Source organism: Stegostoma tigrinum, chromosome 25 (genome assembly GCF_030684315.1).
Source record: "Stegostoma tigrinum isolate sSteTig4 chromosome 25, sSteTig4.hap1, whole genome shotgun sequence".
Taxonomy (NCBI): domain Eukaryota; kingdom Metazoa; phylum Chordata; class Chondrichthyes; order Orectolobiformes; family Stegostomatidae; genus Stegostoma; species Stegostoma tigrinum.
Genome location: NC_081378.1, coordinates 4,889,474 through 4,917,027, shown reverse-complemented (window position 1 = coordinate 4,917,027; position 27,554 = coordinate 4,889,474). Strand labels below are relative to the sequence as shown.

Here is a 27,554-nt window from a genome sequence, read left to right as displayed (position 1 = left end):
CCCAGAGCAAACCCACGCAGACACAGGGAGAATGTGCAAACTCCACAGAGACAGTCACCCGAGGCTGGGATTGAACCCAGGTCACTGGAGCCATGAGGTAGCAGTGTGAGCCACTGAGCCACCCTAGTGAACTATTCTCTTCTTCCAAAAACATTGCATCAAACTCATTAAAATTTATTTGCACGCTTGCTTTAAGTATTTTCTTTTCCACAATGTACTCGCATTTTTAATTAAAACACTTCACATTTAAATGCCCTTTTAGTTGAGTTGTGTTTCAGAATTAAGTTGGGATTGAAGCACATTTAAAAAAAAAACATCAGTTTTGCAAAGGGACTAGGATCCATGGATACATGCTGCTGATGAAAGTGAGATAAGAATTTCTCCATAAAATGAGTATTTTCAAAAAGGAAGATGATTTGAACTCCTCCCAAAAAGCCTCGTACAAAAGTCCAAGGGGAGAATTTTACAGACCAATTTGCTGACAGAATGGAGGTTCAATTAAATGTAAGGGATTTGACAGAATGATTACAACTAGGTAATCAGTTTAGTAAAGAACATTCCTGTGTCTAAGTCTGGCTTTCAAATTAGTTTGATGAATCAGCATCAGAAACTGAGCTGAGTATCACAAGATGTACGTGCATTGTTGAGGAATTTATTAATTTTCAATCATGTTGATTTCACTGAGGCATCAACTAAATGTGAACTTGGCATCATCTTGTGCTTTAAGCCAATACTGCTCGCTGTACACTAAGATCCCAGCTCGGAGGACTGGCTGTGGCGGTTCACACACACTCTGTCAGTGAGGTTGTTTGGGCTATCACTAAATAAGGCTTTTCAACTCCACACATGCTGTAAACCTGCTTCATTTACTCCTATAGAGAATAGGTTATTACAGACAGCTCTCTAATGAAATGCCCAAGACCGCCCTCATCACATGATCATTCTAGACATCTCTCCTCCTGACGTTAGTGTCTGAGTAACCAAGCAAGTAAAGCTTGACCCCAAAACAATCTTGCTCCTTTTACCTCACTATTTTACAACTTAACACAGAAGATAGTTAAGATACATATGCATCCACTATGCAAATAAGAGTATTCATATCGCAGTCAACTCAGTTAGGAACAGAGGGGAGGCCATTCAGCCCTTTCAATTCTGTTCCATAGTCAATAAGATCACAGTTGGTCATCCACCTAGCTCCATAGCCCACTTTTGCCCCATATCCTGTAATATCTTTGACCAACAAAAATCTGTCAATCTCAGACTTCATATATAGTATTAAATTAGTATTTTAAATATAAAATTAGTATAGTATATTTATATTAAATTACTATAAAATTAATATTAATTGCCATTTGTGAATGAGAGTTTCAAACTCCTTACCACCCTTTGCATGATTAATTGTTTATGAATTTCACTCCTGAAATGTCGGCTCTAATTTTTAGACTCTGTTCCTTATTTCTAAATTCCCAAATTGGAAGAAATTTCTTCCAACCTACCCCAACTGTTCAGCTTAATATCTTGAAAACTTTGATCAAATCAGCCTTTAATCTTCTAGATTCCAGGATATATGGTCTTAGTTTGTTAAGGGCCTCTTCATGATGTAACCCAGAGTCCAGACATCGTTCTGATCAATGGACACTCTCCACTCCATCCAAGGCTAGTACATCCTTCACAAGTTCTGGTGTCCACGACTACATATAGTCTTCCAGGTATGGTCTATTAAGGGCTTCGTGTAGCTGAAGGATTGCTTCTACCTCTTTCTGTTTTAATGTTCTGTAATAGAATATCATATTTGCTGCTAAATAAAATGCAGTAAATCATATCTGGATCCTCAGTTTGAATAGGTCACCAAACACATGCTTAATATCTAAAGAAGCAAAGAAACAGGAGGAAGATATAAATGAAAATCTCTTTTTCCACCACCTAATGTATTGGGCAAGACTATAAAAGAATCCGATAATCTCCCTGAACATTTACTTTCCCCTAAGAAGAGCCTAAGATGTTCTTAGAAACATAGAAAATAAGAAAAGGAGTAAACCATTTGGCTCTTTGAGCCTGTTCCACTATTTAATATGATCATGGCTGATCAGCCATCTCGGTCCCCTGTTCCTGCTCTCTCCCCATACCCTTTGGCCCCTTTAGCCTTAAGGACTATATCTAACTCCTTCTTGAAAACACTCAATGTTTTGGCCTCAGTCACATTCTATGACAGAGAATTTCACAGCCTCACCACTCTCTGGGTAAAGAAATTAATCATCATCTCTGTCCCAAAAAACTTATCCCTTATCCTTAGTCTGTGACCCCTGGCTCAGAATCCCCTGTTATTGGAAACATTCTTCCTGCATTTTTTTCCTTTATTCATTCACAGAATGAGGGTATCACTGACTAGGCAGCATTTATTGTCCATCCCTATTGCTCAGTTAAGAGTCAACCACATTGCTGTGGGACTGGAGTTACATGTAGGCCAGACCAGGTAAGGAGGGCAGAGATAATGGGAACTGCAGATGCTGGAGATTCCAAGATAATAAAATGTGAGGCTGGATGAACACAGCAGGCCAAGCAGCATCTCAGGAGCACAAAAGCTGACGTTTCGGGCCTAGACCCTCTGATGAAGGGTCTAGGCCCGAAACGTCAGCTTTTGTGCTCCTGAGATGCTGCTTGGCCTGCTGTGTTCAGGTAAGGAGGGCAGTTTCCTTCCCTAAAGGACCATTAGTGCACCAGATGGGGTTTTCCTGACAATTGATTCATGGTCATTAGATTCTTAATTCCATTTATTTATCGAATTTTATTGAAATCATCTACCAAGGCAGGATTTGAACTCAGGTCCCCAGAACACTGTCTGGGTCTCTGGTTCAACAGTCCAGCAATCGTACCACTAGACCATCACCTCCCCCTAACTAATCCTGTCGGAATTTCATAGTGTTCTCTGAGTTATAGAGTCATTCAGCACAAAGACAGACCCTTCAGTCCAACTCATTCTCTGCCAAGCTCTTGTCTGCCTTGGCTATTTGTTTTTCTCCCCTTATCTACTGGACCAAATCCACCTGATTCTTCTAAACTCCAGACTTTTCTAACTTGTTGTACTCCGGCACTGTCTGACAAACACTTCATGACTTGCATTTGCTCAGATTACATCCTGCTGAGATCTTTAGCAGATTCGGGGTCTGCTGCCTGCATCCTACCTTGCTCCAAGTGTCAATCACCCATAAGCCCTATGCTCAGTGAACCACAATCATTCATAGTTAAAAGCAGTGCCTGGACTATAAAATTCCCAGCTTTATTTTCAAATCCATCCATGTCCACACCCCTCCCTATCTCTGTAATTTCCTCCAGGCTACAACCCCCAAACAACTGTCCTCTTCTAATTCTGGCCTCTTCTGCATCTCCGAGATCCACTATTAATGATCAAGCTTTTCCGCCACTGCCAACCTCTCTCTGTGTACGGTTAGGATTCTTTTCCTACACCCCTCTGCACCTTCCCTCTCTCCTTTAAGACACTCTTGAACCCAATGTCTTTGACCCAGTATCAGTCTCATGTACTGATTTCTCTTTATGTGTTTCAGTGAGATGCTTAAGTTTATAGCATTTCTGTGAAAAAACTTGGGCTGCCTTACTACACTAAATGCTTGATATGAATATAACTTGTTATTATTACGGTCCAACACTGAATTTACATTTCATCATTGGACTCCCATCAGCAGATTTTTTTTAAAGTTCATTGGGCACTGCTGGCTTGGCCCAGCATTTGTTGCCCATCGAGAAAGTGGTGGTGAGCTGCCTTCTTGAATTGCTACAGTCCATGTGCTGTGGGTTGGCCAAAATGTCATTAGGGAGGGAATTCCAGGACTTTGACACCGTGATAGTGAAAGAACAGTGATATATTTCTAAGTCAGGATGGTGAGTGGCTCGGAGGAGAACTTGCAAGGGGTGGTGTTCCCATGTATCTGCTACCCTTGTCCTTCTAGATGGAAGTGATCATGGGTTTGGAAGGTGATAGATATAATATGAAATTTGGTGACAAGGCTTTTGGGTAATAAGGTAGTTTATAGCTCATGGTTATTTTAAAATATGTGTTCCCTCACTTCACACTCACCATTCACACAGCTGTTAAGAGAATAGAATCAGTGCATATAAAAAGACCCTCATAAATGTCCATTTTCTTACCAGACACAGTTTTGTAAGATTCATTATCGTAAGAATGATGGCAGACAAAGTATACACAAGAAAACCCAACCAACTCATTTTCAATGCTGTTATAAACAGATTCAGAAACAAGACAGAACAAAGTAATGATTCAGTTCAGAGTATAATTATGTGTTGGCTTCTTAATTTCCCCTTTGTAGTATGACCCATAGGATCACACACCACGAAAGCCGAAAGTTGCTGAAAAATAACCTAGATTTTAGCTTTTGACTTTGCACAAGGATCCAGATCTGAAGCCACTTAAGGAGGGAAATGTTACAGGTTCCAGTTTCACAATGGGGACCTCTGGAAAAGCAAAGACAAAGACCAGCTTTATCTTACTGCATTCTCTCTATCTGTGAACAAGTGCAAGATAAATGCCTTTAATTGGCCTGGAGTCAGGGATTAATAATGAAGGACGTGTTAATAACAAGAAAACTCAAACTGCAATAAGGAAAAGCTCACAAGATATTACATTCTGTCCAATTTCCTGTCCGTTTCAGAAGCCTGGACAATAAGTAAAGGTCTGTGGAAAAAAATTAAATCCTTTGAAATGTGGACGCTGAGGGATCTGTTTAAAATTTCACATGATGTGGGGGAGCCGGTGTAGAGCTGAGGCAAGTAAGGTCAGAAATCATACAACACCAGGTTATAGTCCAATGGGTTTATTTGAAAACACAAGCTTTCGGAGCCTCAGTCCTTCTTCATGTGTTAGTCTAGCACATGAAGGAGGATTGAAGCTCCGAAAGCTTGTGTTTTCAAATAAACCTGTTAAACTATAACCTGGTGTCATGTGATTTCTTAACTTTCACAAACAGACCGTAAGGAAAAGAATAGGTGTTTGAGATTGCAACTGCAAAAATGAACTCTGAGAAACGGCTGCAAGGACAGAAAGTGTCAGTATTTCAGTTATTTGATCAGAGTTGAGAAGTTACAGAAATCCATTCTAGAGATCAAAGTAGAGGACAGCAGGAAGAGGGGCTAGTCCCAGTGTATGTGTGGCTTCCTCTATATTGGGGAAACCAAGCGGAGGCTTGGGGACCGCTTTGCAGAACACCTCCGCTCGGTTCGCAATAAACAACTGCACCTCCCAGTCGCAAACCATTTCCACTCCCCCTCCCATTCTTTAGATGACATGTCCATCGTGGGCCTCCTGCAGTGCCACAATGATGCCACCCGAAGGTTGCAGGAACAGCAACTCATATTCCGCTTGGGAACCCTGCCGCCCAATGGTATCAATGTGGACTTCACCAGCTTCGAAATCTCCCCTTCCCCCACTGCATCCCAAAACCAGCCCAGTTCGTCCCCTCCCCCCACTGCACCACACAACCAGCCCAGCTCTTCCCCTCCACCCATTGCATCCCAAAACCAGTCCAACCTGTCTCTGCTTCCCTAACCTGTTCTTCCTCTCACCCATCCTTTCCTCCCACCCCATGCTGCATCTCCATTTCCTACCTACTAACCTCATCCCACCTCCTTGACCTGTCCGTCTTCCCTGGACTGACCTATCCCCTCCCTACCTCCCCATTAATACTCTCCTCTCCACTTACCTTCTTTTTTCTCCATCTTCGGTCCCCCTCCCCCTCTCTCCCTATTTATTCCAGAACCCTCACCCCATCCCCCTCTCTGATGAAGGGTCTAGGCCCAAAACGTCAGCTTTTGTGCTCCTGTGATGCTGCTGGGCCAGCTGTGTTCATCCAGCCTCACATTTTATTATCCTGGTCCCAGTGTAACTGAGTGACAGATATCACAGGGCAATTGTAGAAACAACCAGGATATCATCATCTGGAAATTTGTATGTGACTTGATATCGAAAGGAGGAGATTCTGGACTTTAGCGGGATGGTGGAGTAAAGGTTTTCCTGGGACAGGGGGGCCCTGCTGAGAGAAGCTGTCAGCATAGCTGGCAAGAAAAACACCAGCAAAAGCCAAGCCTGATCATCTCGTGTCTAGAGTAAACCTTTCTCTCTCATATAATCACCAGTAATTATCATGCTTTTCTGCCAGAGCAATAAATTTGCAATTGGACAAGATGCTTAAACCTGGACTGTGAGGAATCACTTTATATGTAACAGACTTCCTTATAGTAAGTCAATGTTATTGTAGCCGTTAAACAAAAAAAGCTCTTTAGGATTGATATAATAATTTCAATTAGTTGTTATTAGGAGGCCACAACTTAAACTTCAGGCAGGTGAGAGAAATGAATGACAATCCGTTTAGGTAATTTTTAAAACATATTTAAGTTTGCTGTCTGGTCACTTTACTTGTGGCGTTCAGAGTTCCATATTCACTAAATATTTTTGGCTGTGATTTAATTTGGCCCCGAATGGAACTGTACACACATTTTGAGAGAAGTAAAAGCACAGCTGCAAGAACAGACGACATTTGATATGTCACATTAATTTGCTCCGTCGCAGTGCTTCCAATATTTCTGCGGACTGCTCTGTATCACTGGGCCATTTCGTAGCTAAGCTGTATCTACAGTGGTGCAACTATTTCAATGTCTTTCTAGTTTATTATAATATCTGATTTAATTAGATCTATATCGATCAAAGTCCAGTCAAAATAAGCATGCATTCTCTCGATGTGCCACTAATATTTACATGTACTAAAACAAACAGAAGTTGATATTTAACTTGGCCAATATAACTGAAATCTGCTCACAGTACTGGATTAAATGAGTTGTTTTAACTTGTCTTAATTTCCCTGCCTTTAACTCCTATTTTCTATTATCACACCTCCTGGCTGTTTAATGAGGCTTGGAGAACATACAGCGATGACGGTCCGTCAGTTACACATATGGAAAGAATATTTCCTCCGCATGGTGTAAAATTAATGTTGCACTTTGGGTTCAAAAACCTCCTAAAATCACGTGAGACATGTCAGAAGAGTGGGGGGCCCACATTTGCTGGATCTCAACAGCTCAGGAGCACAAATACCATTTAACTACCATTGTGTTCCTCAAACCTTCCTCAGGATAAATTATAAAATCATAAAACCCTTCAATTTTAAGAGGATGTGGCCATCTATTGCAAATTGGTATGTGTGGAAGCAAATATTATTCAAGGCTTTTACACACCTAAAACCTGTCATAAAAGGCTGACAGCATACAGAGAGGGAGGAGGTGTGAAACTCAGAGATAAAATTATGGAAAACCCAGCTATAAACATCCACTAAAATTGCTGGAGAAAGTCAGCAGATCTGGTAGTATCTGTGGAGAGAGAAACAGTTAACATTTCACATCCAGAATGATTTTCTTCTTCAAAGTAGAGTGATACCAGACTGAAGTGTTAACTGCTTCTCTCTCCACAAATGCTGCCGGACCTGCTGAGTTTCTCCAGCACTTTCTGTTTTTGTTTCAGATTTCCATGATCCACGGTATTTTGCTTTTATTTAACCCAATTATAAAGACAGAATGCAGTACGCAGTTCCAAAATAGAATCAGGAACATGCAAGATAAAGAAGCTTTGAAAAACATGGAAGTATTAGAAACATAAGAAAGCAATATACAAAGTGTTACAGTAATGTTAAATATGGACTATTGATATTTACCTTCTATCCTCAAACTAAAATACCTGAGACCATGATGGTCAAATGCTGACCTAAAATGGCTGCCATGATTACCTGACCACAGCATGAAGCTTTATGAAATCAGTGTGAAACATACAAAACCTGTCAGAGCTGAAAATTTCATTTCACCAAAAGAAAGTGAAACCAAACTGAGTCAAGCTTTAAAACATTTGCATTTCCTGATTAATTTGAAAATGCACGGTAAATGTTTTTTTTCTGGAGGATGCCTGCAGAGTAGTCAGCTTGGAAAAACAATGAAGGCAGACTCAGGAACTCACAAATGGACCTTTAATCAACAGTAGCTTTGAACAACCAAGAGAGAAAAATTAAATGTGAACTGATAACAGCAAGGACACTGCAAGCTTCTCTCTCTCTCAGTCTCTCTACTTTGAAGTCAGTGTCCAGTGTAAAAAGTAACTTAGGACAACCACCATTAACTAAGAACTCAAGATTTATAAACTTTATCACTGCAGCAGAATCAGCTACTAAACAACTGGCTTCAGGGTTAAAACCTAACTTTTCAAAGGCTCCATGTGTATTTAAGAACTGACAAATCTATTCTTCCTATCCATACCAGGCTCCTTTTTAAACATATTACCTGTAATTTAATAAGTATTTGATGTTATGCTTTTTACTGGTCTTTTTTGGGATTAGGGATTAATAAAATTCTTCATTCTTTCACTCAAGAGAACTTTAATTCTGTTGCTTCGTTTTAAACTGGTTAATCAAGTTTTAGCTGAAGTGTGATGGCTGTGAGCTAAAAAATGAAATAAAAGCATTTATTTCAATCATCTGAGGTGTCTTTTTTGGATTATATTCACTGACTTCGTGGGATGTGGGGGTCTCTGACTGGTCCAGCATTTATTGCACGTCCCTAGTTGTCCCTTCTGAAGTTGTGACTGAGCTGCCCTCTTGAACCACTGCTGTCCAATATGCCATGGGTCGACCCACAGTGCCCTTGGAGGGTGCGGGGGAATCCCAGGATTTTGACCAAACGACACTGAAGGAACGCCACAATATTTCCAAGTCAGGATGGTGAATGGCTTGAAAGAGAACCTGCAGGGGACAGCGTTCCCATGTATCTGCTGCCCTTGTCCTTCTGGATCAAAGTTGTTGTGTATGTGGAAGCTGCTGTCTGAGGATCTTTGGTGAATTTCTGCAGCAGATCTTATAGATGGTACACGCCGCTGCGACTGAGCACTGGGGGATGAAGTGTAAAATGGCGGTGAGCCGATGATCTCATTTCATTTTGCTATAACAATAGCACATAGCAACGTAGGAGTGGATTCACACGCGGGACTGTAAAGGCTCCAAATGGATCAACAAAACAGTGTCATCAATCTCAGGAAAATGAAAAGCAAAAGGGGCTCAAATTGGAAGCCCATTTGCCACTTTCAAACAACTAATTAACAAGCTAATGAATGTGTAAAGGAGTGATTATCTACAAAGTTTCATTATCTTCCTCATTATTTACGCATTGGACAACAAACATTTCGGGAGGGCTTTGTGGCAGGTGTACTGAGGTAACACAAGAGCAGAGGTAATGGTTCCTCAAACCTTCCTCAGGATAAATTATAAAATCATAAAACCCTTCAATTGCTACAGGACACCAATGAGCAATAGTTGGATTTTCTCTAGGAGATGGTCCGTGTCTGGCACTCACAGACGCTACTCGCCACTTGTTAGCTCAAGCCTGATATTGTCCGGCCCTTGGTGCTTTTGGACATGGACTGCTTCAGTATCCAAGGTTGACGCTGAACATTGCCGGCCAATGAATGCACGTTCCCACTTCAGACCTTATGATGGAGGGGAGGTCATATCTGACGGTGAGGACAAACAGAATCTCAGCTTAATATCTGAAGGATGGCACTTCAGAAGGGCAGAACTCCCTCAGAACTGCCCTAGAGCGCCAGCCTTAATAACAGCTGAAGCAGTTGCCTCACAGGAATCTGTTGGAAATAGAACCTCAGCTGATACTAAATGTAGGTGCACATGGAGAGTAAAGAGAGTAAAAATGGAGTAAATGCCAGAAGATTGCGCTCAATATTGTAGATTAAGGTAATGATTCCAAAGGGGTGAATTCTGAAGACACGTTTGAGATCCAACCAATCTGATGACATCCAAAGACTTAGGTGGGAAAAAGCCAGAGAGGCCTGTACTTCGAAGGAGAAGATCTCCCATGTAGAGCACCACAATTTTAGAAACAACAGGACAACAAAGTGTATCATATCAATGTCGCTTGTATCTGATTGCTTTTAAGTAATGGATTACATCCAGCTTAAGACAAGAACCTCATCTCATTGCAGTACCATGGAGTTCCTCTATTACATGACAGCAGGGAAACCCTGCAGATTCCAATGCTAAAAAGGAAGATAGTGGTAATAATTCTGCCTGATGGAGACGAAGAGCCCAGTTCATCCAACACAATATGGCCATCTGAAGGTTTATGTTAGCCCCACCATTACAACGGACACTTACTGAAATGTTTGGGCCACAAACCCAAGGCATAATCAGACTGAGGCATGATTGGCTAAAAGAATTCTCAGTGATTCACAAAATGGCAGCCTTGTCAGAAACTGCAACAGAACTTATTCCCCTGATCTTTCCATTATTTTTGGCAGATTGATCAGAAAGTTAGTCCTTTCTGAGTAATGATATTGTGAACACATTTATAAAAGTATACTTTACACTTAACACAAAAAAAGGAAGTATCTGCTCCTGGGGACTTCCTGCTTATTCCATATCACAGTAGTAGATGACTACAGAAGCACAGTTGAGAGGCAATTTTTTCCACGGAGAACAACCAGTGAAGATTCTAAATATAGGTAAGCTCACCGTGGCTGTATTATTCAAAGAGCTTCAATCTATACAGTGAGTGGAATTTATATTTATTTTATAAAATAGAATCAGATCATTAAAACAAAGTTGAATAGGGAGGCGTTCACCATTTGAAGTAAGGGTTTAAGTAAAGATGGGACGAAAAGCTTTCTCTCATGGGGTTCCAAGCCTTTGGGATTTTCCACAAAGTGGTCAGGGCAGAGCCTTCCTATACCTTGAAGGCACAGGTGGTTAGATTTTTGGTAAGCAAGGCAGTGAAATGCTATCGCGGTAAGTAGGAGGGAGATAGAGCCGTGATCTTGTTGAACGTTGGAGAAGGCCCAAGGGGCTGAATGGCCTACTCCCAATCCCAACTTGTGCGTTTGCATGTGTGTATGTATGCACGTGCCAAGGATGTGGGGGGTGGCCGGAGTTGGACTGGCGTGGACAAGGTCAGAAATTGGACGACACCAGGTTATAGTCCAACAGGCATTTTTAAAAGCACGAGCTTCCACGGCACTGCTCCTTCACCTGATTAAGGGGTTATGCTCCGAAAGCTCAGGTTTTTAAATAAACCTGTTGAACTATAACCCGGTGTTGTGTGCTTTCTGACCTTTTATGTACCAAATTCTACTTGGCACTTGCCACATTTATGTACATGGACTTTACACATAATTAGCACATTGGCTTTGAGCATTGTTAATATTAACCAGGTACATTTTGAAGAGCAGTATACATTAAGCACTGTTGGCTGTCAGCCTTTACAGTGCATCATGCAGGATGCATGACCCTGTAGCACAGTGAAGCTCTGATAAGGAGGACCATGTTATTATAAATACCAGCCAGCCGCTGATAACCAAATCCCACAATATATTTAAAAAAAATTTGTTGCAGAGGAAATAAATTTTTTAAAAAGGAGCAAATGAGCAGTAAACCCTCAATCAGTGTAGCAGTGATCCATGTACATGTAGGCTGTAAACCTAACAGGATGACCAATGAGGTTTCCACAGGCAGAGTATAACATTCCAGGATTCCGCTGCAAGCAATTTAGGAGAAAAACCACACCCCCTACTTTTTTTTAATAAACATTTCACTCATTATATAACACATTAAACATAAGAAAAAAGGCTACTTCTTTGAGTTTTATTTTACCAATTGATGCAGCATCTATTCCCTTTCACATGACAAAGTTAACCACAACATTAATACTGCAGGCTTAAGCGAGAAAACAATTTGCTGTTGATTGCTGCAAGATTCTTTGAACAATAAACAACTTTGATATGTGTTCAAAATAATCTTTCAAATACTTCTATGCTGTTAAAGTACTTTTGTGCTTGCTTTGAAATTTGTTTTTTGCTGAGCTCTTTTTGCCTCTCTGGGCTGCAGAAAATGTGCAAGCGGAATATTAAAATCAAGTTTTTTTCACAGAATGCCTTCCTGAAGACCACATAAATAGACTCGGTTTTTCTTGCAGTAATTTCAGAATGTAGCTACTGGGGTGGCTCAGTGGTTAACATTGCTGCCTCACAGCGCCCGGGACCCAGGTTCGATTCCACCTTCAGGTGACTGTCTGTGTGGAGTTTGCACGTTCTTCCCGTGTCTGTGCGGGTTTCCTCCCACAGTCCAAAGGTGTGCAGGTTAGGGTGGATTGGCCATGCTAAATTGCCCAGGATCAAGCAGATATGGTAAAGGACATGTGTGAAGCAAGTTTTTTTTTACACAGAGGTTGGGAGGTGTCTGGAACAGGGGAGATGGTAGAAGCAGGCATGATAGCAATGTTTAAGAGGCCCTCAGACAGATAGATGAACAGGCAGGGACTGGAAGGATAAGGACTACGTGCAGGCAGATTCAATTAGTTTAAAAAAGCATGCTGGTCAGCACAGACTTCGTGGGCCAAAAATCCTGTTCCTGTGTCCACCCCAGTTTGGGATCGTGTGCATGAGTGTGAGTTTGTAAGTCAGGTGTTTGTAATTCAAATCATTTATACACATTATAAACAACAAATGGCCCCTTGCAGAGCTCTACTGGTCACAGAGCTCCAGTCAGAAAAACACCTCTCTGCAACTATTCTGTGTCTCTTATGACCAAGTCAATTTTAAATATAGAATCACTACAGTGGGAAAGAGGCCTTTTGGCCCGTCAAGTCTGAACTAACCCTCCAAAGAGCATCCCACTTAAATCAAGCCGCACCCTGTCCCCAGATGTCTCACAGCTAACCCACACAGCCTATACATCCCTAGACACTACAGGTAATTTAGCATGGCCAATCCACCTAACCTGCACATCTTTGGGCCGTGGGAGGAAACTGGAGCACTTGGAAGGAAATCCACGCAGACGCAGGGAGAATGTGCAAACTCCACACAGACTGTGCCCCCCCCGAGGCTGGAATCGAACCCGGGTTCCTGGTGCTGTGAAGCAGCGATGCTAACCACTGAGTCAACATACTGTGGCTCCCATGTGACTTAGCCTTCCGACCAGCCTCTCGTGAGCATCAAAATCCATGTGACTTAGCCTTCCGACCAGCCTCTCGTGAGCATCAAAATCCATGTGACTTAGCCTTCCGACCAGCCTCTCGTGAGCATCAAAATCCATGTGATTTAGCCTTCCGACCAGCCTCTCGTGAGCATCAAAATCCATGTGACTTAGCCTTCCGACCAGCCTCTCGTGGGCATCAAAATCCATGTGACTTAGCCTTCCGACCAGCCTCTCGTGGGCATCAAAATCCATGTGACTTAGCCTTCCGACCAGCCTCTCGTGAGCATCAAAATCCATGTGACTTAGCCTTCCGACCAGCCTCTCGTGAGCATCAAAATCCATGTGACTTAGCCTTCCGACCAGCCTCTCGTGGGCATCAAAATCCATGTGACTTAGCCTTCCGACCAGCCTCTCGTGGGCATCAAAATCCATGTGACTTAGCCTTCCGACCAGCCTCTCGTGGGCATCAAAATCCATGTGACTTAGCCTTCCGACCAGCCTCTCGTGGGCATCAAAATCCATGTAGACAACATCTATTGTCCTACCCTCAATCATTTCTGTCACTTCCTCAAAAACAGCAACCAAATTTGTAAGAGAAGACCTCCCCCACACAAAGCCATACTGATTATCCTTAATAAGCATTATTATATTAGACTGCATTAGATATCATATTCATACTAATTTTAACGATCCAACATATGAACATTTTATCATACCTACAAATTGCTATCATCCTGCTTGTGCACAAATCAACTTGTGATCATACGCAGAAACAGAACCAATCATAACCCAGGGACTACCTGTATCCTCATTTATTCAAAGGTCACAGAATCCCCAACTGTTTAAAGCCTTTACTCCCTTCAAAGATTAGAGCATATCTGTTAATCTCTTTAGCAATATTTGTTCTGTTTGATCTTGCAGGATTAGTCACAGGCACTATTAATAAAGCACAGTTTAAAGGCCATCTGTGTTCTCTTTGCCTGCCTGCAAACAAAAATATTTGGTTTCCAAACATCCTGACGTGTTGACCTCTTGCAGAGCCTTAGTGTCATCATGTCATTTGCAGCAACGTGTAGTCGGCCCAGGAATGGACTGTTGTCAAGTACTCTGGGTCTAATCAGTTCTGTGAGTGCTAGTTTGACAATGCTGTAATTTGGGAAATGGACTGAGCTATTACAAACCGTGTGAAAGCTTTAATGTTCCTGGAGGGACACGTCATATCCTTTAACTCAGCTTCTAACATGTAATTGTTCTCATGTTACCTCAGGCAGTCGCCGTGCATTAATATATAAAATTCAGATTAAAAACAGATGTAATATTTAAAAGTGACAAAAAAGTTAAAATTTGGAAAATTGAATTTGAAACAAAGGTATATTGTTTTGGGAAAGGAAGACATTGTGGCGAGGGAGGAGAAAAATTAGATATTGTTGAAATGGAATGTCTATTGTTACACAATCCACTACAGACAACAGGTTAATTGAAAACTATAAGACTATTAACAATCTAAAATTTATTCTTCATTAATTCAGGTTAATGAGAAATAGATCACATTCATGTTAGTTACAGCATTGATTTTTGACATCATTAAATAATATTACTTCTGAAAAACTGAAAAATTTAAAAACTTTTACTTCTAGCCGATTAACAATTGGATTCCAGCGTAATTTTGTGATTTTGAAAGACAGGCACTTTATCCAAGAATAAACTATTACTTCTAGAACAAATAATACAAACTTACTGCCAAGCCAAATTATGACTATGCATAATGACTTATTTTATTAATAGATACTTTTCATGAATTCATTTAAAGTACTGAAATGATGATGATGATGATGATGGAAGATTTAGAATAATTAGACTCCTCAATCATTGTCGAAGTGTTAATCAGTTAGCTGTTTGGTGGTAGTACGTGGTTTTTCATTTTTTAAAATCAACTAACAGGTGAACAGAAGCAACTCTCAAACCATTTTGAACATTACCTCTACAATGCACAACCTCCGCGATCAAGTATGACAACAGTGGCAGATACATGGGAACACCACCGTCCGCAAATTTCCCTTCAGGACACTCAGCATGCTGACTTGTAATATTATTCACTGTCGCTGGGTCAAAGTCCTGGAATTCTCTCCCTAACAACATTGTGTGTCTATGTGCAGCACATGGACTGCAGCAGTTCAAGAAGGGCAAAAAAATGTTGGCCAGTCAGTGATGCCCACAATCAATAAACAAGTGTAAAAATGAAATGCAGTGGAGATAAACATTGTCTTCAGTTCTTCCAGCGTCCATTTTGATTTTGTTTCGTCAGGCTTCCAAGGATTTAGGAAAAAATAAGGGAGTGTGATCAAGAGTTATGAATCTTTACAATGAAAACTGATTACAGTACCTTTGGGGAGGAGGGGCTCATAGAATCATAGAATCCCTATAGCGTGGAAACAGGCCCTTCAGCCCAAAAAATCCACACCGATCCACAGAGCATCCCACCCAGACCCATTCCCCTATAAACCCACCTAATCTACACCTCCCTGAACACTACGGGCAATTTAGCATGGCCGATCCACCCAACCTGTACATCTTTAGACTGTGGGAGGAAACCTGAGCACCAGAGGAAACCCACTGGACGCGCGATCAAAACCCCAGACCAAGTAAGGATGGCAGATTTCGCGGAGATTAGAACTGAATGCTACAGCGGCAGAAAACAGATGAATTCAACGAAATCTGGAAAAGAAAGCTAACCACATGGCGACATACAACCACTGTTATTTGTCCTTCAGGAAAGCATTCCCTTTCCTGGTCTGACCTACATGTGACTCCAGACCCACACAGTTATCTGCCCAACAGCCCATAACAAAATATTTTAGAACTTTTCTTGCAATCCTTCACAATGGAATAACATGCACATGCAGTGATTTTAGCAAATCACAGCTCTATGAATTATATTAAACCTGCTGGTACATACCTCCAAATTGAGCAAACAATAGAAACATCAACCCTACTGCCTTTAATGGCACCATTTCTAGGGAGGTTTTGTGGCGTAGTGGGTAACATCCTTACCTCTCAGCTCTGGCTTCAAATCCCACTTCAGGACTTGGCAGCTGAGGAGGCTCTGCTCCAAATGTGGCCAAACAGGTTGGCTATCCATTTGCAAATCCATCCAATGTACATCACTGGCAGATGGTAAGAATGGGAGAAATTCTGCTCAATCAGGTGAGGGAAAGAAAATGGAATCTCAAGACTGTAACATACATGTGAAAGTGTCCATTGGCATTGCAGCGCACAGCATTGAAGGTGAAAGTGCCAGGCTCAGGCATTGCGGGGTTAGATTGGTGCCTTATGGTGAATTCAGGGCCTGTACCTTTGCTGTAACTGTAGAGGAGAATCAAGCATTCTGCATCAGCTCTTCCTGTCGGCAGAGAACTGATGAAGAAAGCACTTTTATACTTGATGCTTTTGAAATTGTCTAATTCATGGATTTTACCCCACCTTTGAAAGATGAATCACCATTGTCATACTACACATTGAACTTGGAGTAAAATCAAATCATATTGTCATGGCCTGCTGTGTCAAGGCTGCATTTCCTCTTCACTTTTACCCACTTCTCTATTTATTATCAATATCCACATTATGCATGACATTCATCCTCATTTTAAGGTTACCCCCATAACATGAGATATAGCTGCCACAATATTTACAATAGTTTCTCATCTAAACATCCATAAATATCTCTCTTTGCTCATTGACCCAAAAGTTCCAGCTATTTAACTATAACCCTATAACCATCACCAGTTCATCTTCCACAGCAACACAGACCCCTCTGAACAAGCTCGGCTTCCAATGCATCATACTCACAACAGAAAGCAAAGTGAAATTTATATTAACTTTCCGCTATCCTATAGCAATGATGAAACTTAAGTGGTAGAACGTTGGTTGTAAAGTGCTTTGGGATATCTTGCAATCATAAAAGTTGCAACTCGAGTTCTTTCTGTTTGGAGTTTGCCCGAGACATGTACAAAGCAGTCACCCACACCTGCTGTAGTTTGGTGGCCCAAGGCTCAGTCTCTGGTACAGAACTACAACTGCTCAAAGTGTAGCCCTCCTTCCTGCCTGTCATATTATTGTTTCTGTCTACTCCCCTACATCTCCAACCCCTCTCTCAATGTGTCTATGCTACTACCAATCAGAAGAGGAAGCGTTAATGGAAGAAACGGGCAATGGAAAAGACTAAGGAAAGGACAGAAACATGAAAGGAAGCTCTAGAGAAGAGAAAAGAAGCAGCAAGGGAGGGAATGAGTTAAGGAATTGGCAAGACAGCACAGTAGGCACTCCTGGAGAAGTCCATAAGCAGTGAAATGTTTTCTCAGCTGCCCAGGAATAGCAGACAAAAGTGAGAGACAGAATGATAAACTTTATCCGGAGAACAAGGAAGAGAACAGACCCCATAGTTTGTGGAGGGTGGGGGGAAGGGGTATATTGTGACGAATGTTGTGGGAGGAGGGAGACACAAAATGGGGGAAGCAGGGAGACTCACTTGGCACTCTCATAAAGGGGTGTAGTGCAAAGAGACCAACAGATGTCAGGGTATGGGTAAGGAGAGAGGTAGGGGAACAGATGAAATTCTGTTGGAGCTAAGGAGCGGCATCCTTCTGAACAGAGAGTGAAAACGGAACAGTACATCCTTCTATTGGAGAATGGAGAGAAAGATTGTTTTGTGGAGGGAGATCAAATTAAAAAAGGGAATGGACACAGGAGCGAAAGGCAGAAGTGGGACAGATTTGAGGACGGCAAGGAATTGCTGTGGGGAAAGGCAGAGGAAGGAACAGTGTTGGGTGAATGGAAGAATTTCAGAGCCAGCAGTAAACAGACAGACATGCTGCACAGTGTGGAGCACAAGGAAGATAACGCCAATATTTCAATCCTTCACCTGCGGCAGTATTCTAGCGAAGCCTGACACAACTTACAGGGACAGTACTCAATTTCCAGTGTTATATTTTACAACTTTCCAGGCTCACCATTGAGTTTAACAACTTCAGAGTGTAGTGTTTGGAACAAAGGCCAGGTCGATCTCATAGAATATGAGATTCTTGATTGGCTCAGGTTAACATTCCTAATCAGGGAGCACTGGCTGAGATTCCGAGACACTCTTCATTCTAGAGGTTGGCTTTGAGCTGGCTGGTCAGAGCCCGTGCACAGTGCACACGCAAATAAAGGGAGATTTACTGCTGGGATACCAGCCTCTGTGCTGTTATTTCATGAACATGAACACAGCCCTCTAGTTTGGATACATCCCTCAATTCCCCACTCTCCCACTGTGATGTAGACTGAGCTAGAACATAGAACATTACAGCACAGTACAGGCCCTTCGGCCCTCGATGTTGTGCCGACCTGTCATACCGATCTCAAGCCCATCTAACCTACACTATTCCATGCAAGTCCATATGCTTATCCAATGACGACTTAAATGTACCTAAAGTTGGCGAATCTACTACCGTTGCAGGCAAAGCGTTCCATTCCCTTACTACTCTCTGAGTAAAGGAACTACCTCTGACATCTGTCCTATATCTTTCACCCCTCAATTTAAAGCTATGCCCCCTTGTGCTCGCTGTCACCATCCTAGGAAAAAGGCTCTCCCTATCCACCCTATCTAACCCTCTGATTATTTTATATGTTTCAATTAAGTCACCACTCAACCTTCTTCTCTCTAATGAAAACAGCCTCAAATCCCTCAGCCTTTCCTTGTAAGACCTTCCCTCCATACCAGGCAACATCCTAGTAAATCTCCTCTGCACCCTTTCCAAAGCTTCCACATCCTTCTTATAATGCGGTGACCAGAACTGTACGCAATACTCCAAGTGCGGCCACACCAGAGTTTTGCACAGCTTCACCATAACCTCTTGGTTCTGGAACTCGATCCCTCTATTAATAAAAGCTAAAACACTGTATGCCTTCTTAACAGCCCTGTCAACCTGGGTGGCAACTTTCAAGGATCTGTGTACATGGACACCGAGATCTCTCTGCTCATCTACACTACTAAGAATCTTACCATTAGCCCTGTACTTTGCCTTCCGGTTACTCCTACCAAAGTGCATCACCTCACACTTGTCTGCATTAAACTCCATTTGCCACCTCTCAGCCCAGCTTTGCAGCTTATCTTTGTCTCTCTGCAACCTACAGCATCCTTCGTCACTACCCACAACTCCTACTATTACTACCTACCATTAACACCTATCCTGCATCTATAATCACTCTATTGTGTGCATTTTAGAAGGTCTAATCCAGTTGGAAAATGAATGGCAGAAGCTTTAGGAGTACTGATTGGCAGAGGGATCTGGGTGTACAGGTACACAGGTCACTGAAAATAGCAACACAGGTAGAGAAGGTAGTCAACAAGGCATATGACATGCTTTTCTTCATCAGCCGGGACACTGAGTTTGAAAATTGGCAGGTAATGTTGCAGCTTCATAGAGCCTTATTTAGGCTGCATTTGGAATAGTGTGTTCTATTTTGGTCGCCACACTCCCTGAAGGATGTAGGGGCTTTGGAGATTTTACAGAAAAGATTTACCAGGATGTTGCCTGGTATAGAGGACATTAACTTTGAGGAGAGGTTAAAGAAACTTGGGTTGTTCTCACTGGAATGACAAAGGTTGAGGGGCGACCTGATAGAGCTGTACAAGATTATGAAGGTGGACAGAGCGGACAGTCAGAAGCTTTTTCCCCAGGATGGAAGAGTCAGTTACCAGGAGCCACAGGTTTAAAGTGTGAAGGGCAAGGTTTAAAGGTAATGTACGAGGCAAGTTTTTGTTTTAAACAGTGGGTCGTGGGTGCCTGGAACTGACTACCAGGGAAGGTAGTGGAAGCAGAGACTGGTGACCTTTAAAGGGAGTTTTGACAAATGCATGAATAGGATGGGAACAGAGGGATACGGTCCCCGGAAGGGGAGGGGGTTTCAGTTTGACGGGCGCTATATCGGTGCAGGCTTGAGGGCCGAAGGGCCTGTTCCTGTGTTGTAATTTTCTTTGTTCTTTGTACTACCATTAACACTCTCTTTTTCCTTTCTTCTTGGCATTGTCACCATCTGTTCCATTTGCTCCTCCCCACCCGACCCTGACTTTGTCAACACCATAAGAACCATCAGTTCCCAATCCCATTCAGACCTGAAGAAGTCATACTGGACTCAAAAGATTAACTCTATTTTTCTCTCGCTACAGATGCTGCCAGACCTGCTGAGTTTTGCCCACATTTTATGTTTTCGTTTCAAACTTCTGGCATCCATGGTATTTTGCTTTTCTCACAATAAAATTAGTTTGTCTCGTATTTTTGCCTATACAAAACATCCCAAGATAACTTACAAAATTTAAGCAGAGTGCACATGTTCGATCATAGTTGCAAATTTCAATGGGAGATCTGCCAAACACTTACAATTTTTTAATATATGCATTAGAAAGCACAATGGATCCCTACAATTCATTAAGACAGCACAATTTTGGTAAACAAGATACAGTAGTCTCTTAAACAGAATCGAATTACCTCCAGCTTAATGCAAGAACCAGGAACAGAGCATAGACAAGAATGCCATATTGAAACAATTTAGTTTTTATACTCATAAATGATATCCTGTTTCAAACTACTAAAAAGCAGTTGACATTCAATCATTTCCATTAAAACATGCAGGCATTCATCAGATTTACAGATTGGAACTTTAGAATGAAACAACATGTACATTTGGCTTCCAAACAATCATAATGATTTCAAAGTATTATTCTGCTACCAAAAATCTTCAAAGCCCTAATGAAGATGACCAGTAGGTGGCAGCCTTACCCTATGATCCTCCTGGATTTCCCAGTCAGAAGCATACGTTTCGAGTGAATGTTGCCCTTGTGTGCAATTAGAGAATTGGAAGAGACTGGAAAACATCTTCATGTTCTCAGTTGTGTCTGGAAAAATGGCATCCTGAAAATTAACTCCATGGGGAATTATGTTATAATTGTCATCCATCCTACAACAAAAAAAACAAGATAGCAGGTCTTCAACACGAGCATAATAGTTGCAGGAGCTCTGCACAAATATTCCAGCATAGCCCGTTAACAATATATTCTTCACTCTGTTTACACAGTAACACCACAAAAAATGGAATTAAAATGATCTTGCACGAAAGCAGGGTCTGTCAGCTAACAGCAGGATGGTATTGTCGCCTGGCATCAGTTCTGAGGGAGAATCACTGGACCGGAAATGTTAACTCTGATTTTCTCTTCACAGATACTGCTGGGCCTGCTGCATTGTTGTTGTAGTCATCACTGTATGAGTCTTCCAGAAATCCAGGCTCATGTTCTGCGGACATTGGTTCGAATCTGACTATGACATGGCGAAATTTGAATTCAATAAAAAGCTAGATTTTATAAAAAGGAATGGCAATTGCAAAACTGTAAATTTTATATAGTCTTAGCAGATGATAGCACTGCTCTCTCATTAGACAGACAGGACTGGTGGTGGTTTAACCTAAGGGCCACAGTGCCCCGGGGTGAGGAGAGAGGTTGAGAAGGAGAGTCCTTTCATGGGAATCTCAGCCGGAGCAGGAATTGAGCCCACGCTGTTAGCATCCCTCCGTATTACAAACCAACCATCCAGACAAGTGATGGTAGGAACTGCCAACGCTGGAGAATCTGAGATAACAGGGCGTGAAGCTGGATGAACGCAGCAGGCCAAGCAGGAAAGCTGACGTTTCGGGTCGAGACCCTTCTTCAGAAATTCAGAAATTTCTGAAGGAGGGTCCCGACCCGAAGCGTCAGCTTTCCTGCTCCTCCGATGTTGCTTGGCCTGCTGCGTTCATCCAGCCAAGTGAGTGGCTTCACCTTTAGTCTACAATGATCACTCGAATCTTTCTACAATGGAGCTGTCTCCCTCTCTGAAATCCAGGCATGGCATGTACTAAAAATATTTGAGAATGTTTTCTTGTGATTGTCCCGTGGTTTATGTCTCAGGTTTCAAGTACCCACCTCATCATCATCAGCCAGTTTGGCAATTGAACCTACACTGGTGGCATTACTCTGCATTTGCTAATCAGCTGTCCAACCATCTGAGCAAACCAACGCCTAGCAATCCCTGTCGATTTCTGTAAAGACCCATCTGATTCACTCATGTCATTCAGGAAGGAAATCTGCCATCCTCACCTGATCTGGCCTACGTGTGACTGCAGACCCACAGCAATGTGAAAGATGCTTAACAGCCCACTGGGTAATACAGTGGACAGCCCACTGGGTAATACAGTGGTCAATAAGTGCTGACCAGGATTGTTGAAACAACATTGACAAATAGCATTGCTCACTGTTCATTAATGTAAGCACGTTTTAACCTTTGGGTCAACAAATGATTTGGAAGAGAGCCATTAGATGTGGACCCCAGGAAGTATAACAGATCCATAAATCCTTAAGGGAGCAGGACACACAGATAAGGTGATTCAGGAGTCATTTGGGAAGCATGTCTTTCCTAGTAAAGGTACTGAATACACGAGCAAGGAACTTATAATGGAGCTGTTTATAACATTACCTAGACCACAGCTGGAGTGCTGTGCCCAGTTCGAGTCTCCAGTCCATAGGCAGGATGTGATTGCACTGGAGAGGGTGCAGTGGAGATTTACCAGCATGTTGCCTGGGCTGGAGTGTTTCAGTTCTAAACAGTTACTACATAGGCTTGGGTTGTTTTCCTCAGAGCAAAGGAAGCTGAGGGCATCTGATTGAGATCTACAAAGTTCGGAGGGGCACTGACAGGGCAGTTAGGGAGAAACTTTTCACCTTAGTAGAGGTGACACAGATTTTAAATAAGGGGCACCAGGTTTAAGAGGGGATTCAAGGAAAAATGTTTTCACCCAGGAGGTATTGGCTGGCTGAAACACACAGCCTAAAAGCTTGGCAAATGTAGGAATCCTGAACCTTTTCTCTCATTAGACAAATGCGCTTGCTGATGGTTTAACCTGAAAGCCACCACACCTCAGGCGAGGGGAGAGATTGAGAAGGAGAGTTCTTCGGGGGGATCTCAGCCAGTGTAGGAATTGAACCCACGCTGTTAGCATCCTTCTGCGTTACCAATGTATGACATATTTAAGTGAATACTTGAAACACCATTGTGCAGAAGGCTGTGGGCCAAGTGCTGAAAAATAGCTTTAGAATAAATAGGTCCCTAACGACCAGCATGGAGGTGATGGGCTGAAGGGCCTCTTCTGTGTATAAGAACTATATGACTCCAAATTGCAAGATCATAGCCAGTGATTGGAACCTCCAAAAGCCAATGCAACAATGATTGAAGGGATATTACACAGGGAACCTGAGCTGTTTACATCCATGTGGTAGCCTGGAGCAGTGGACAGTGGGAGGGACAGCTGACCAGGAACCTCTCCTGCTCTTACAACGCGCCCCCCCCCCCCCCCCCAACAAGTGGCATGTGCTAAGGATCAGATTTGGCAGGTTGGTGCCCAATCTGTTTAGACACAACCTGAATGCACCTCCCTTGGGCGGTGAGTCCTGGAACTGAACCTTAGAGCTCGGGAGGCAGGGACTACCAATGCATTACAATAACCACAAAGAACATTAAGATCACAGAACCCCTACAGAGTGGAAACAGGCCTTTCGGCCCAACAAGTCCACACCGACCCTCAGAGCACCCCACCAAGACCCACCCCCCTAATCTACACATCCCTGAGCACAATGGGCAATTTACCAATGGCCAATCCACCTAACCTGCACTTCTTTGGGCTGTGGGAGGAAACCCTTGCAGACGCAGAGAGAATGTGCAAACTCCACACAGACAGTCGCCCGAGGGTGGAATTGAACCCAGGTCCCTGGTGCCGTGAGGCTGCAGTGCTGACAACTGAGCCACTGCATTTAGACAGCAATTCAGAAATCTAAATAATGATACAAAGGCAGGGGGAAACAGTCTGTTGAAAGGAAGTTTTTGGGCACAAACTGCACCATCCACAACATTGATTTTTCTTTGTTCTTCGGGATGTATGTAGGCATTGCCCATCCCTCATTACCCTGGAGAAGGTGCGGATTTGTCATCTTCAGGAACCATAGCAGCCCATGTGCTGTAAGGTAGCCCTCAGTAGCTCACAGTATTGTCAGGAAAGGTGTTCCAGGATTTCATTGAATCATACAGGACAGGAGAGGACCTTCAGCTCATCAAGTCTGCACCCTAAATCTATCTTAGTCCCACTCTCCAGCACTTGGCTCATAGTCTTGAATGTTAAGGCATTTTGATTTCTCATCTAAGTACTTTTTCAAAGATTGAGGTCCAGTCTTTCACTTTAAAATATGTACCCCTTATTATTAGCCCCTCAACCAAGGGAATACTTGCTTTCTATACCCTCTGTCTATGCCCTTCATAATCATCCAAGCTTCCTTCAGGTACCCTCTCAACTTCCTCTGCTATAAAGAAAGTAATTCAAGCTAATCCAACAAGAAATGCCATATAAGATAACAAAGTGTGGGGCTGGATGAACACAGCAGGCCAAGCAGCATCCCAGGAGCACAACAGCTGACGTTATCGGGCCTAGACCCTTCATCAGAGAGGGAGATGGGGAGAGGGAACTGGAATAAATAGGGAGAGAGGGGGAGGCTGTGTTCATCCAGCTCCACACTTTGTTGTCTTGGATTCTACAGCATCTGCAGTTCCCATTATCACAAGAAATGCCATATAGCTATTTTCCACAAAACTGTCGTCTAACATACGCCTTTTTTCCATTCATTTTTGGGATGTGGGTGTCACTGTCCGGGCCCAGCATTTATTGCCCGTCCCTAGTTGCCCTTTAGAAGGTGGGGGTGAACTGCAGTTCACCATCTGTTGGTTGATCCACAGTGCTCTTAGGGAGAGAATTCCAGGATTTTGACCCAGCGACAATGAAGGAACGGCGATATATTTCCCAGTCAGGATGGCGAGTGGCTCGGAGGGGAGCTTGCAGGGGGTGGTGTTCCCATGTATCTGCTGCCCTTATCCTTCTAGATGGAAGTGGTCGTGGGTTTGGAAGGTGCTGACTGAGGATCTTTGGTGAATTTCTGCAGTGCATCTTGTAGATAGTACACACTGCTGCTACTGAGCGTCGGTGGGGGGAGGGAGTGGGATGTTTGTGGATATGGTGCCAGTCGAGCAGCTGCTTTATCCTGGATGGTGTCAAGCTTCTTGAGTGTTGTTGGGGCTGAACCCATGCAGCTGAAGATGATTGGGCCAAGGACGCTACCCTGAGGAGCTCCGCAGAGATGTCCTGGTGCTCAGATGACTGACCTCCAACAACCACAACCATCTTTCCATGTGTCAGGGATGACTCCAACCATCAGATTTTACAAAAGTTTGATTGTTATGACATCTCAATAATACCCTGTTTGCTACCTTCCATTTGTATCAGACTGACAACTGGTGCCCGCTCTCGAACATAGAACAATACAGCGCAGTACAGGCCCTTTGGCCCTCGATGTTGCACTGGCCTGTGACCTAATCCCCCTACACTATCCCATCATCATCCATATGCTTATCCAAGGACTGTTTAAATGCCCCTAATAAAAATTAAATATTTGAGCCTAATTGTTTTGGCACTGAATGGAGCTCATGAGCTCCAATCCATCGCGACACGCCAGGACAGAGATTTCTGCAAATCTACTCATGAGGGCCAAATATTTAAAAGTCACTTGGAAACCTGCAGTATTAACTCAAAAAAAACCTATTAATATTTTTCAGGAAAGGGAGCCGATCTTGCATCAAGTCCCAAGGAGACATCCACAAATGGCTGCCATCACTTCAACATGGCCAAGTCTTAATCATCTGAATGCAAGCCAGGAGGAAGATGACAAAAGACTAACTATGTGTAACCAATAATGGAGGAGTGTGACAAAATGTCTAGAAGTGAACAAATGTTAGGATTTAATTTGAGCCTGAAGATCCACCAATGTAAATAAAGTGTTTCAGCATTGCTAGATGATGCTGTCTTCCAAAATCATTGATTGAATTGAAGTTGGAGGTGAGAAGGGTGAGACGAGATCTCACATCGAAGCATTCAAAATGTGGAGGGAGTCTAAAGGACAGTCCTTCGTGGCAAGCTCAGCTGGTGCAATGGTTGAATCCAACTTGTTAGCATCGCTCTGCATTGCGAACCAGCTGTCCTGCCAACTGAGCTAACCAATCCCCTGGGTTAATGTTAAAAGAAACAGTTGTTTAAAATAGCGTTTAGTCAGATAACATCACAACGTTTCATTCAGAAAAGACTACTTTGCGGAGTAAATTAGGAACAGAATATTTACAAAAATGTGGATATAAAATTGTCCAAGGCACAGAATGTAAACAGTAGGTGAGTGGTTTTCAGACTGGACGGCGTTGTGTACTGGTGTTCCCCTGGGCTTGGTACGAAGACTGCTGCAGCTACTGTTTTGGATTTATATTGGTGCCCCAGACCTCACTACACTGACAGCATTTCGAAGCGAAAAGGTGCTACAAAACTCCCAAAACATAATTGAAAGAAGATAATGACAGAGCTCAGAAGGACAAATTGGTAAAATGAGCGGACATGTGGTGGTCATATTTTAACACAAAAGGTGTGAACTGAAGTGATGCATTTTTGTTGTAAGAATGAGGATAGAGAACATAAAGGGCACAGTTTGAAAGGACGAAGCAGGAACTGGGAGAGAAGGGATGGACGCACACAGATCTTTTGACTGTGGCGGGACAAATTGAGAAGCCTGTTGAAAATAAAGATACAGAATGCCTTTAGATGTTTGAAGTCATGCATGGCCTGAGCAGCGTAGAACAGGAGAAACAATTCCCAGCTGTTGACGAGAACGCAACATTAAAGCAATTGGCAAGAGAACCAAAGTGAACAGAAGTGCGGAAATAATTGAGCAGCAAATTGTCATGATCAGGGACTTGCTGCCTAAAAGGGTAGTGAAAGTAGATCCCATAAGAACTTTCAAAAGATGATTGGAGACACACTTGCAGTAAGGAACAATAAAACTTACAGGGCTAGGAGGAACCAGCAGGGGAGAGTCCCAACTGGCATGAGCAGTATGTGCCAGATGGCGTCTTTCTGTCCTGTGTCAATTAAAAATATCTCCCAGGGGATTAACCACGTCCTCAGGGGTAGCTTGGGTCGATTATCCAGACTGAGTCAATTAGAAGTGGGGAATTGGAAATAAAACAAAACAGCAAATTCTAGCCCACATAGATGAAGCAGATTTAAAGGGATGAATGGTCTATTTGCTAATGGTCAATTAACGCTGTTTCAGAGGAAAATATTTTCCTATTCAACCTGGTTACACACCTCTGGAGCAGATGGGGCTCAAACCCAGACCTCCTGATTCAGAGGAAGGGCTACTACCATGGTGCTACATGAGTTCTCCCAGTTCAGTGGAAAGATATAGGCTTCTGTTCCTTTCACCTGAACTGTAACCCACAGGATGAGAAAATTGTTTAAATATGAATGAGCGAAGGTGGTGATTTTCTCACAATCACAATCTGAGCTTCTAGAACAGAAACCGCAATC

At 42.7% G+C, this 27,554-nt stretch overlaps 1 protein-coding gene across 1 annotated transcript in view; it reads right to left on the bottom strand.

Moving 5' to 3' along the window:
• ccdc3a (coiled-coil domain containing 3a) overlaps positions 1-27,554 on the bottom strand; it is a 76,186-nt gene that overhangs the window by 47,821 nt on the left and 811 nt on the right. Inside the window, exon 2 of the mRNA XM_048554330.2 lies at positions 20,858-21,035. Within this exon, the coding sequence (XP_048410287.1) occupies positions 20,858-21,035 (178 nt within the window). The remainder of the gene's footprint in view (positions 1-20,857; positions 21,036-27,554) is intronic.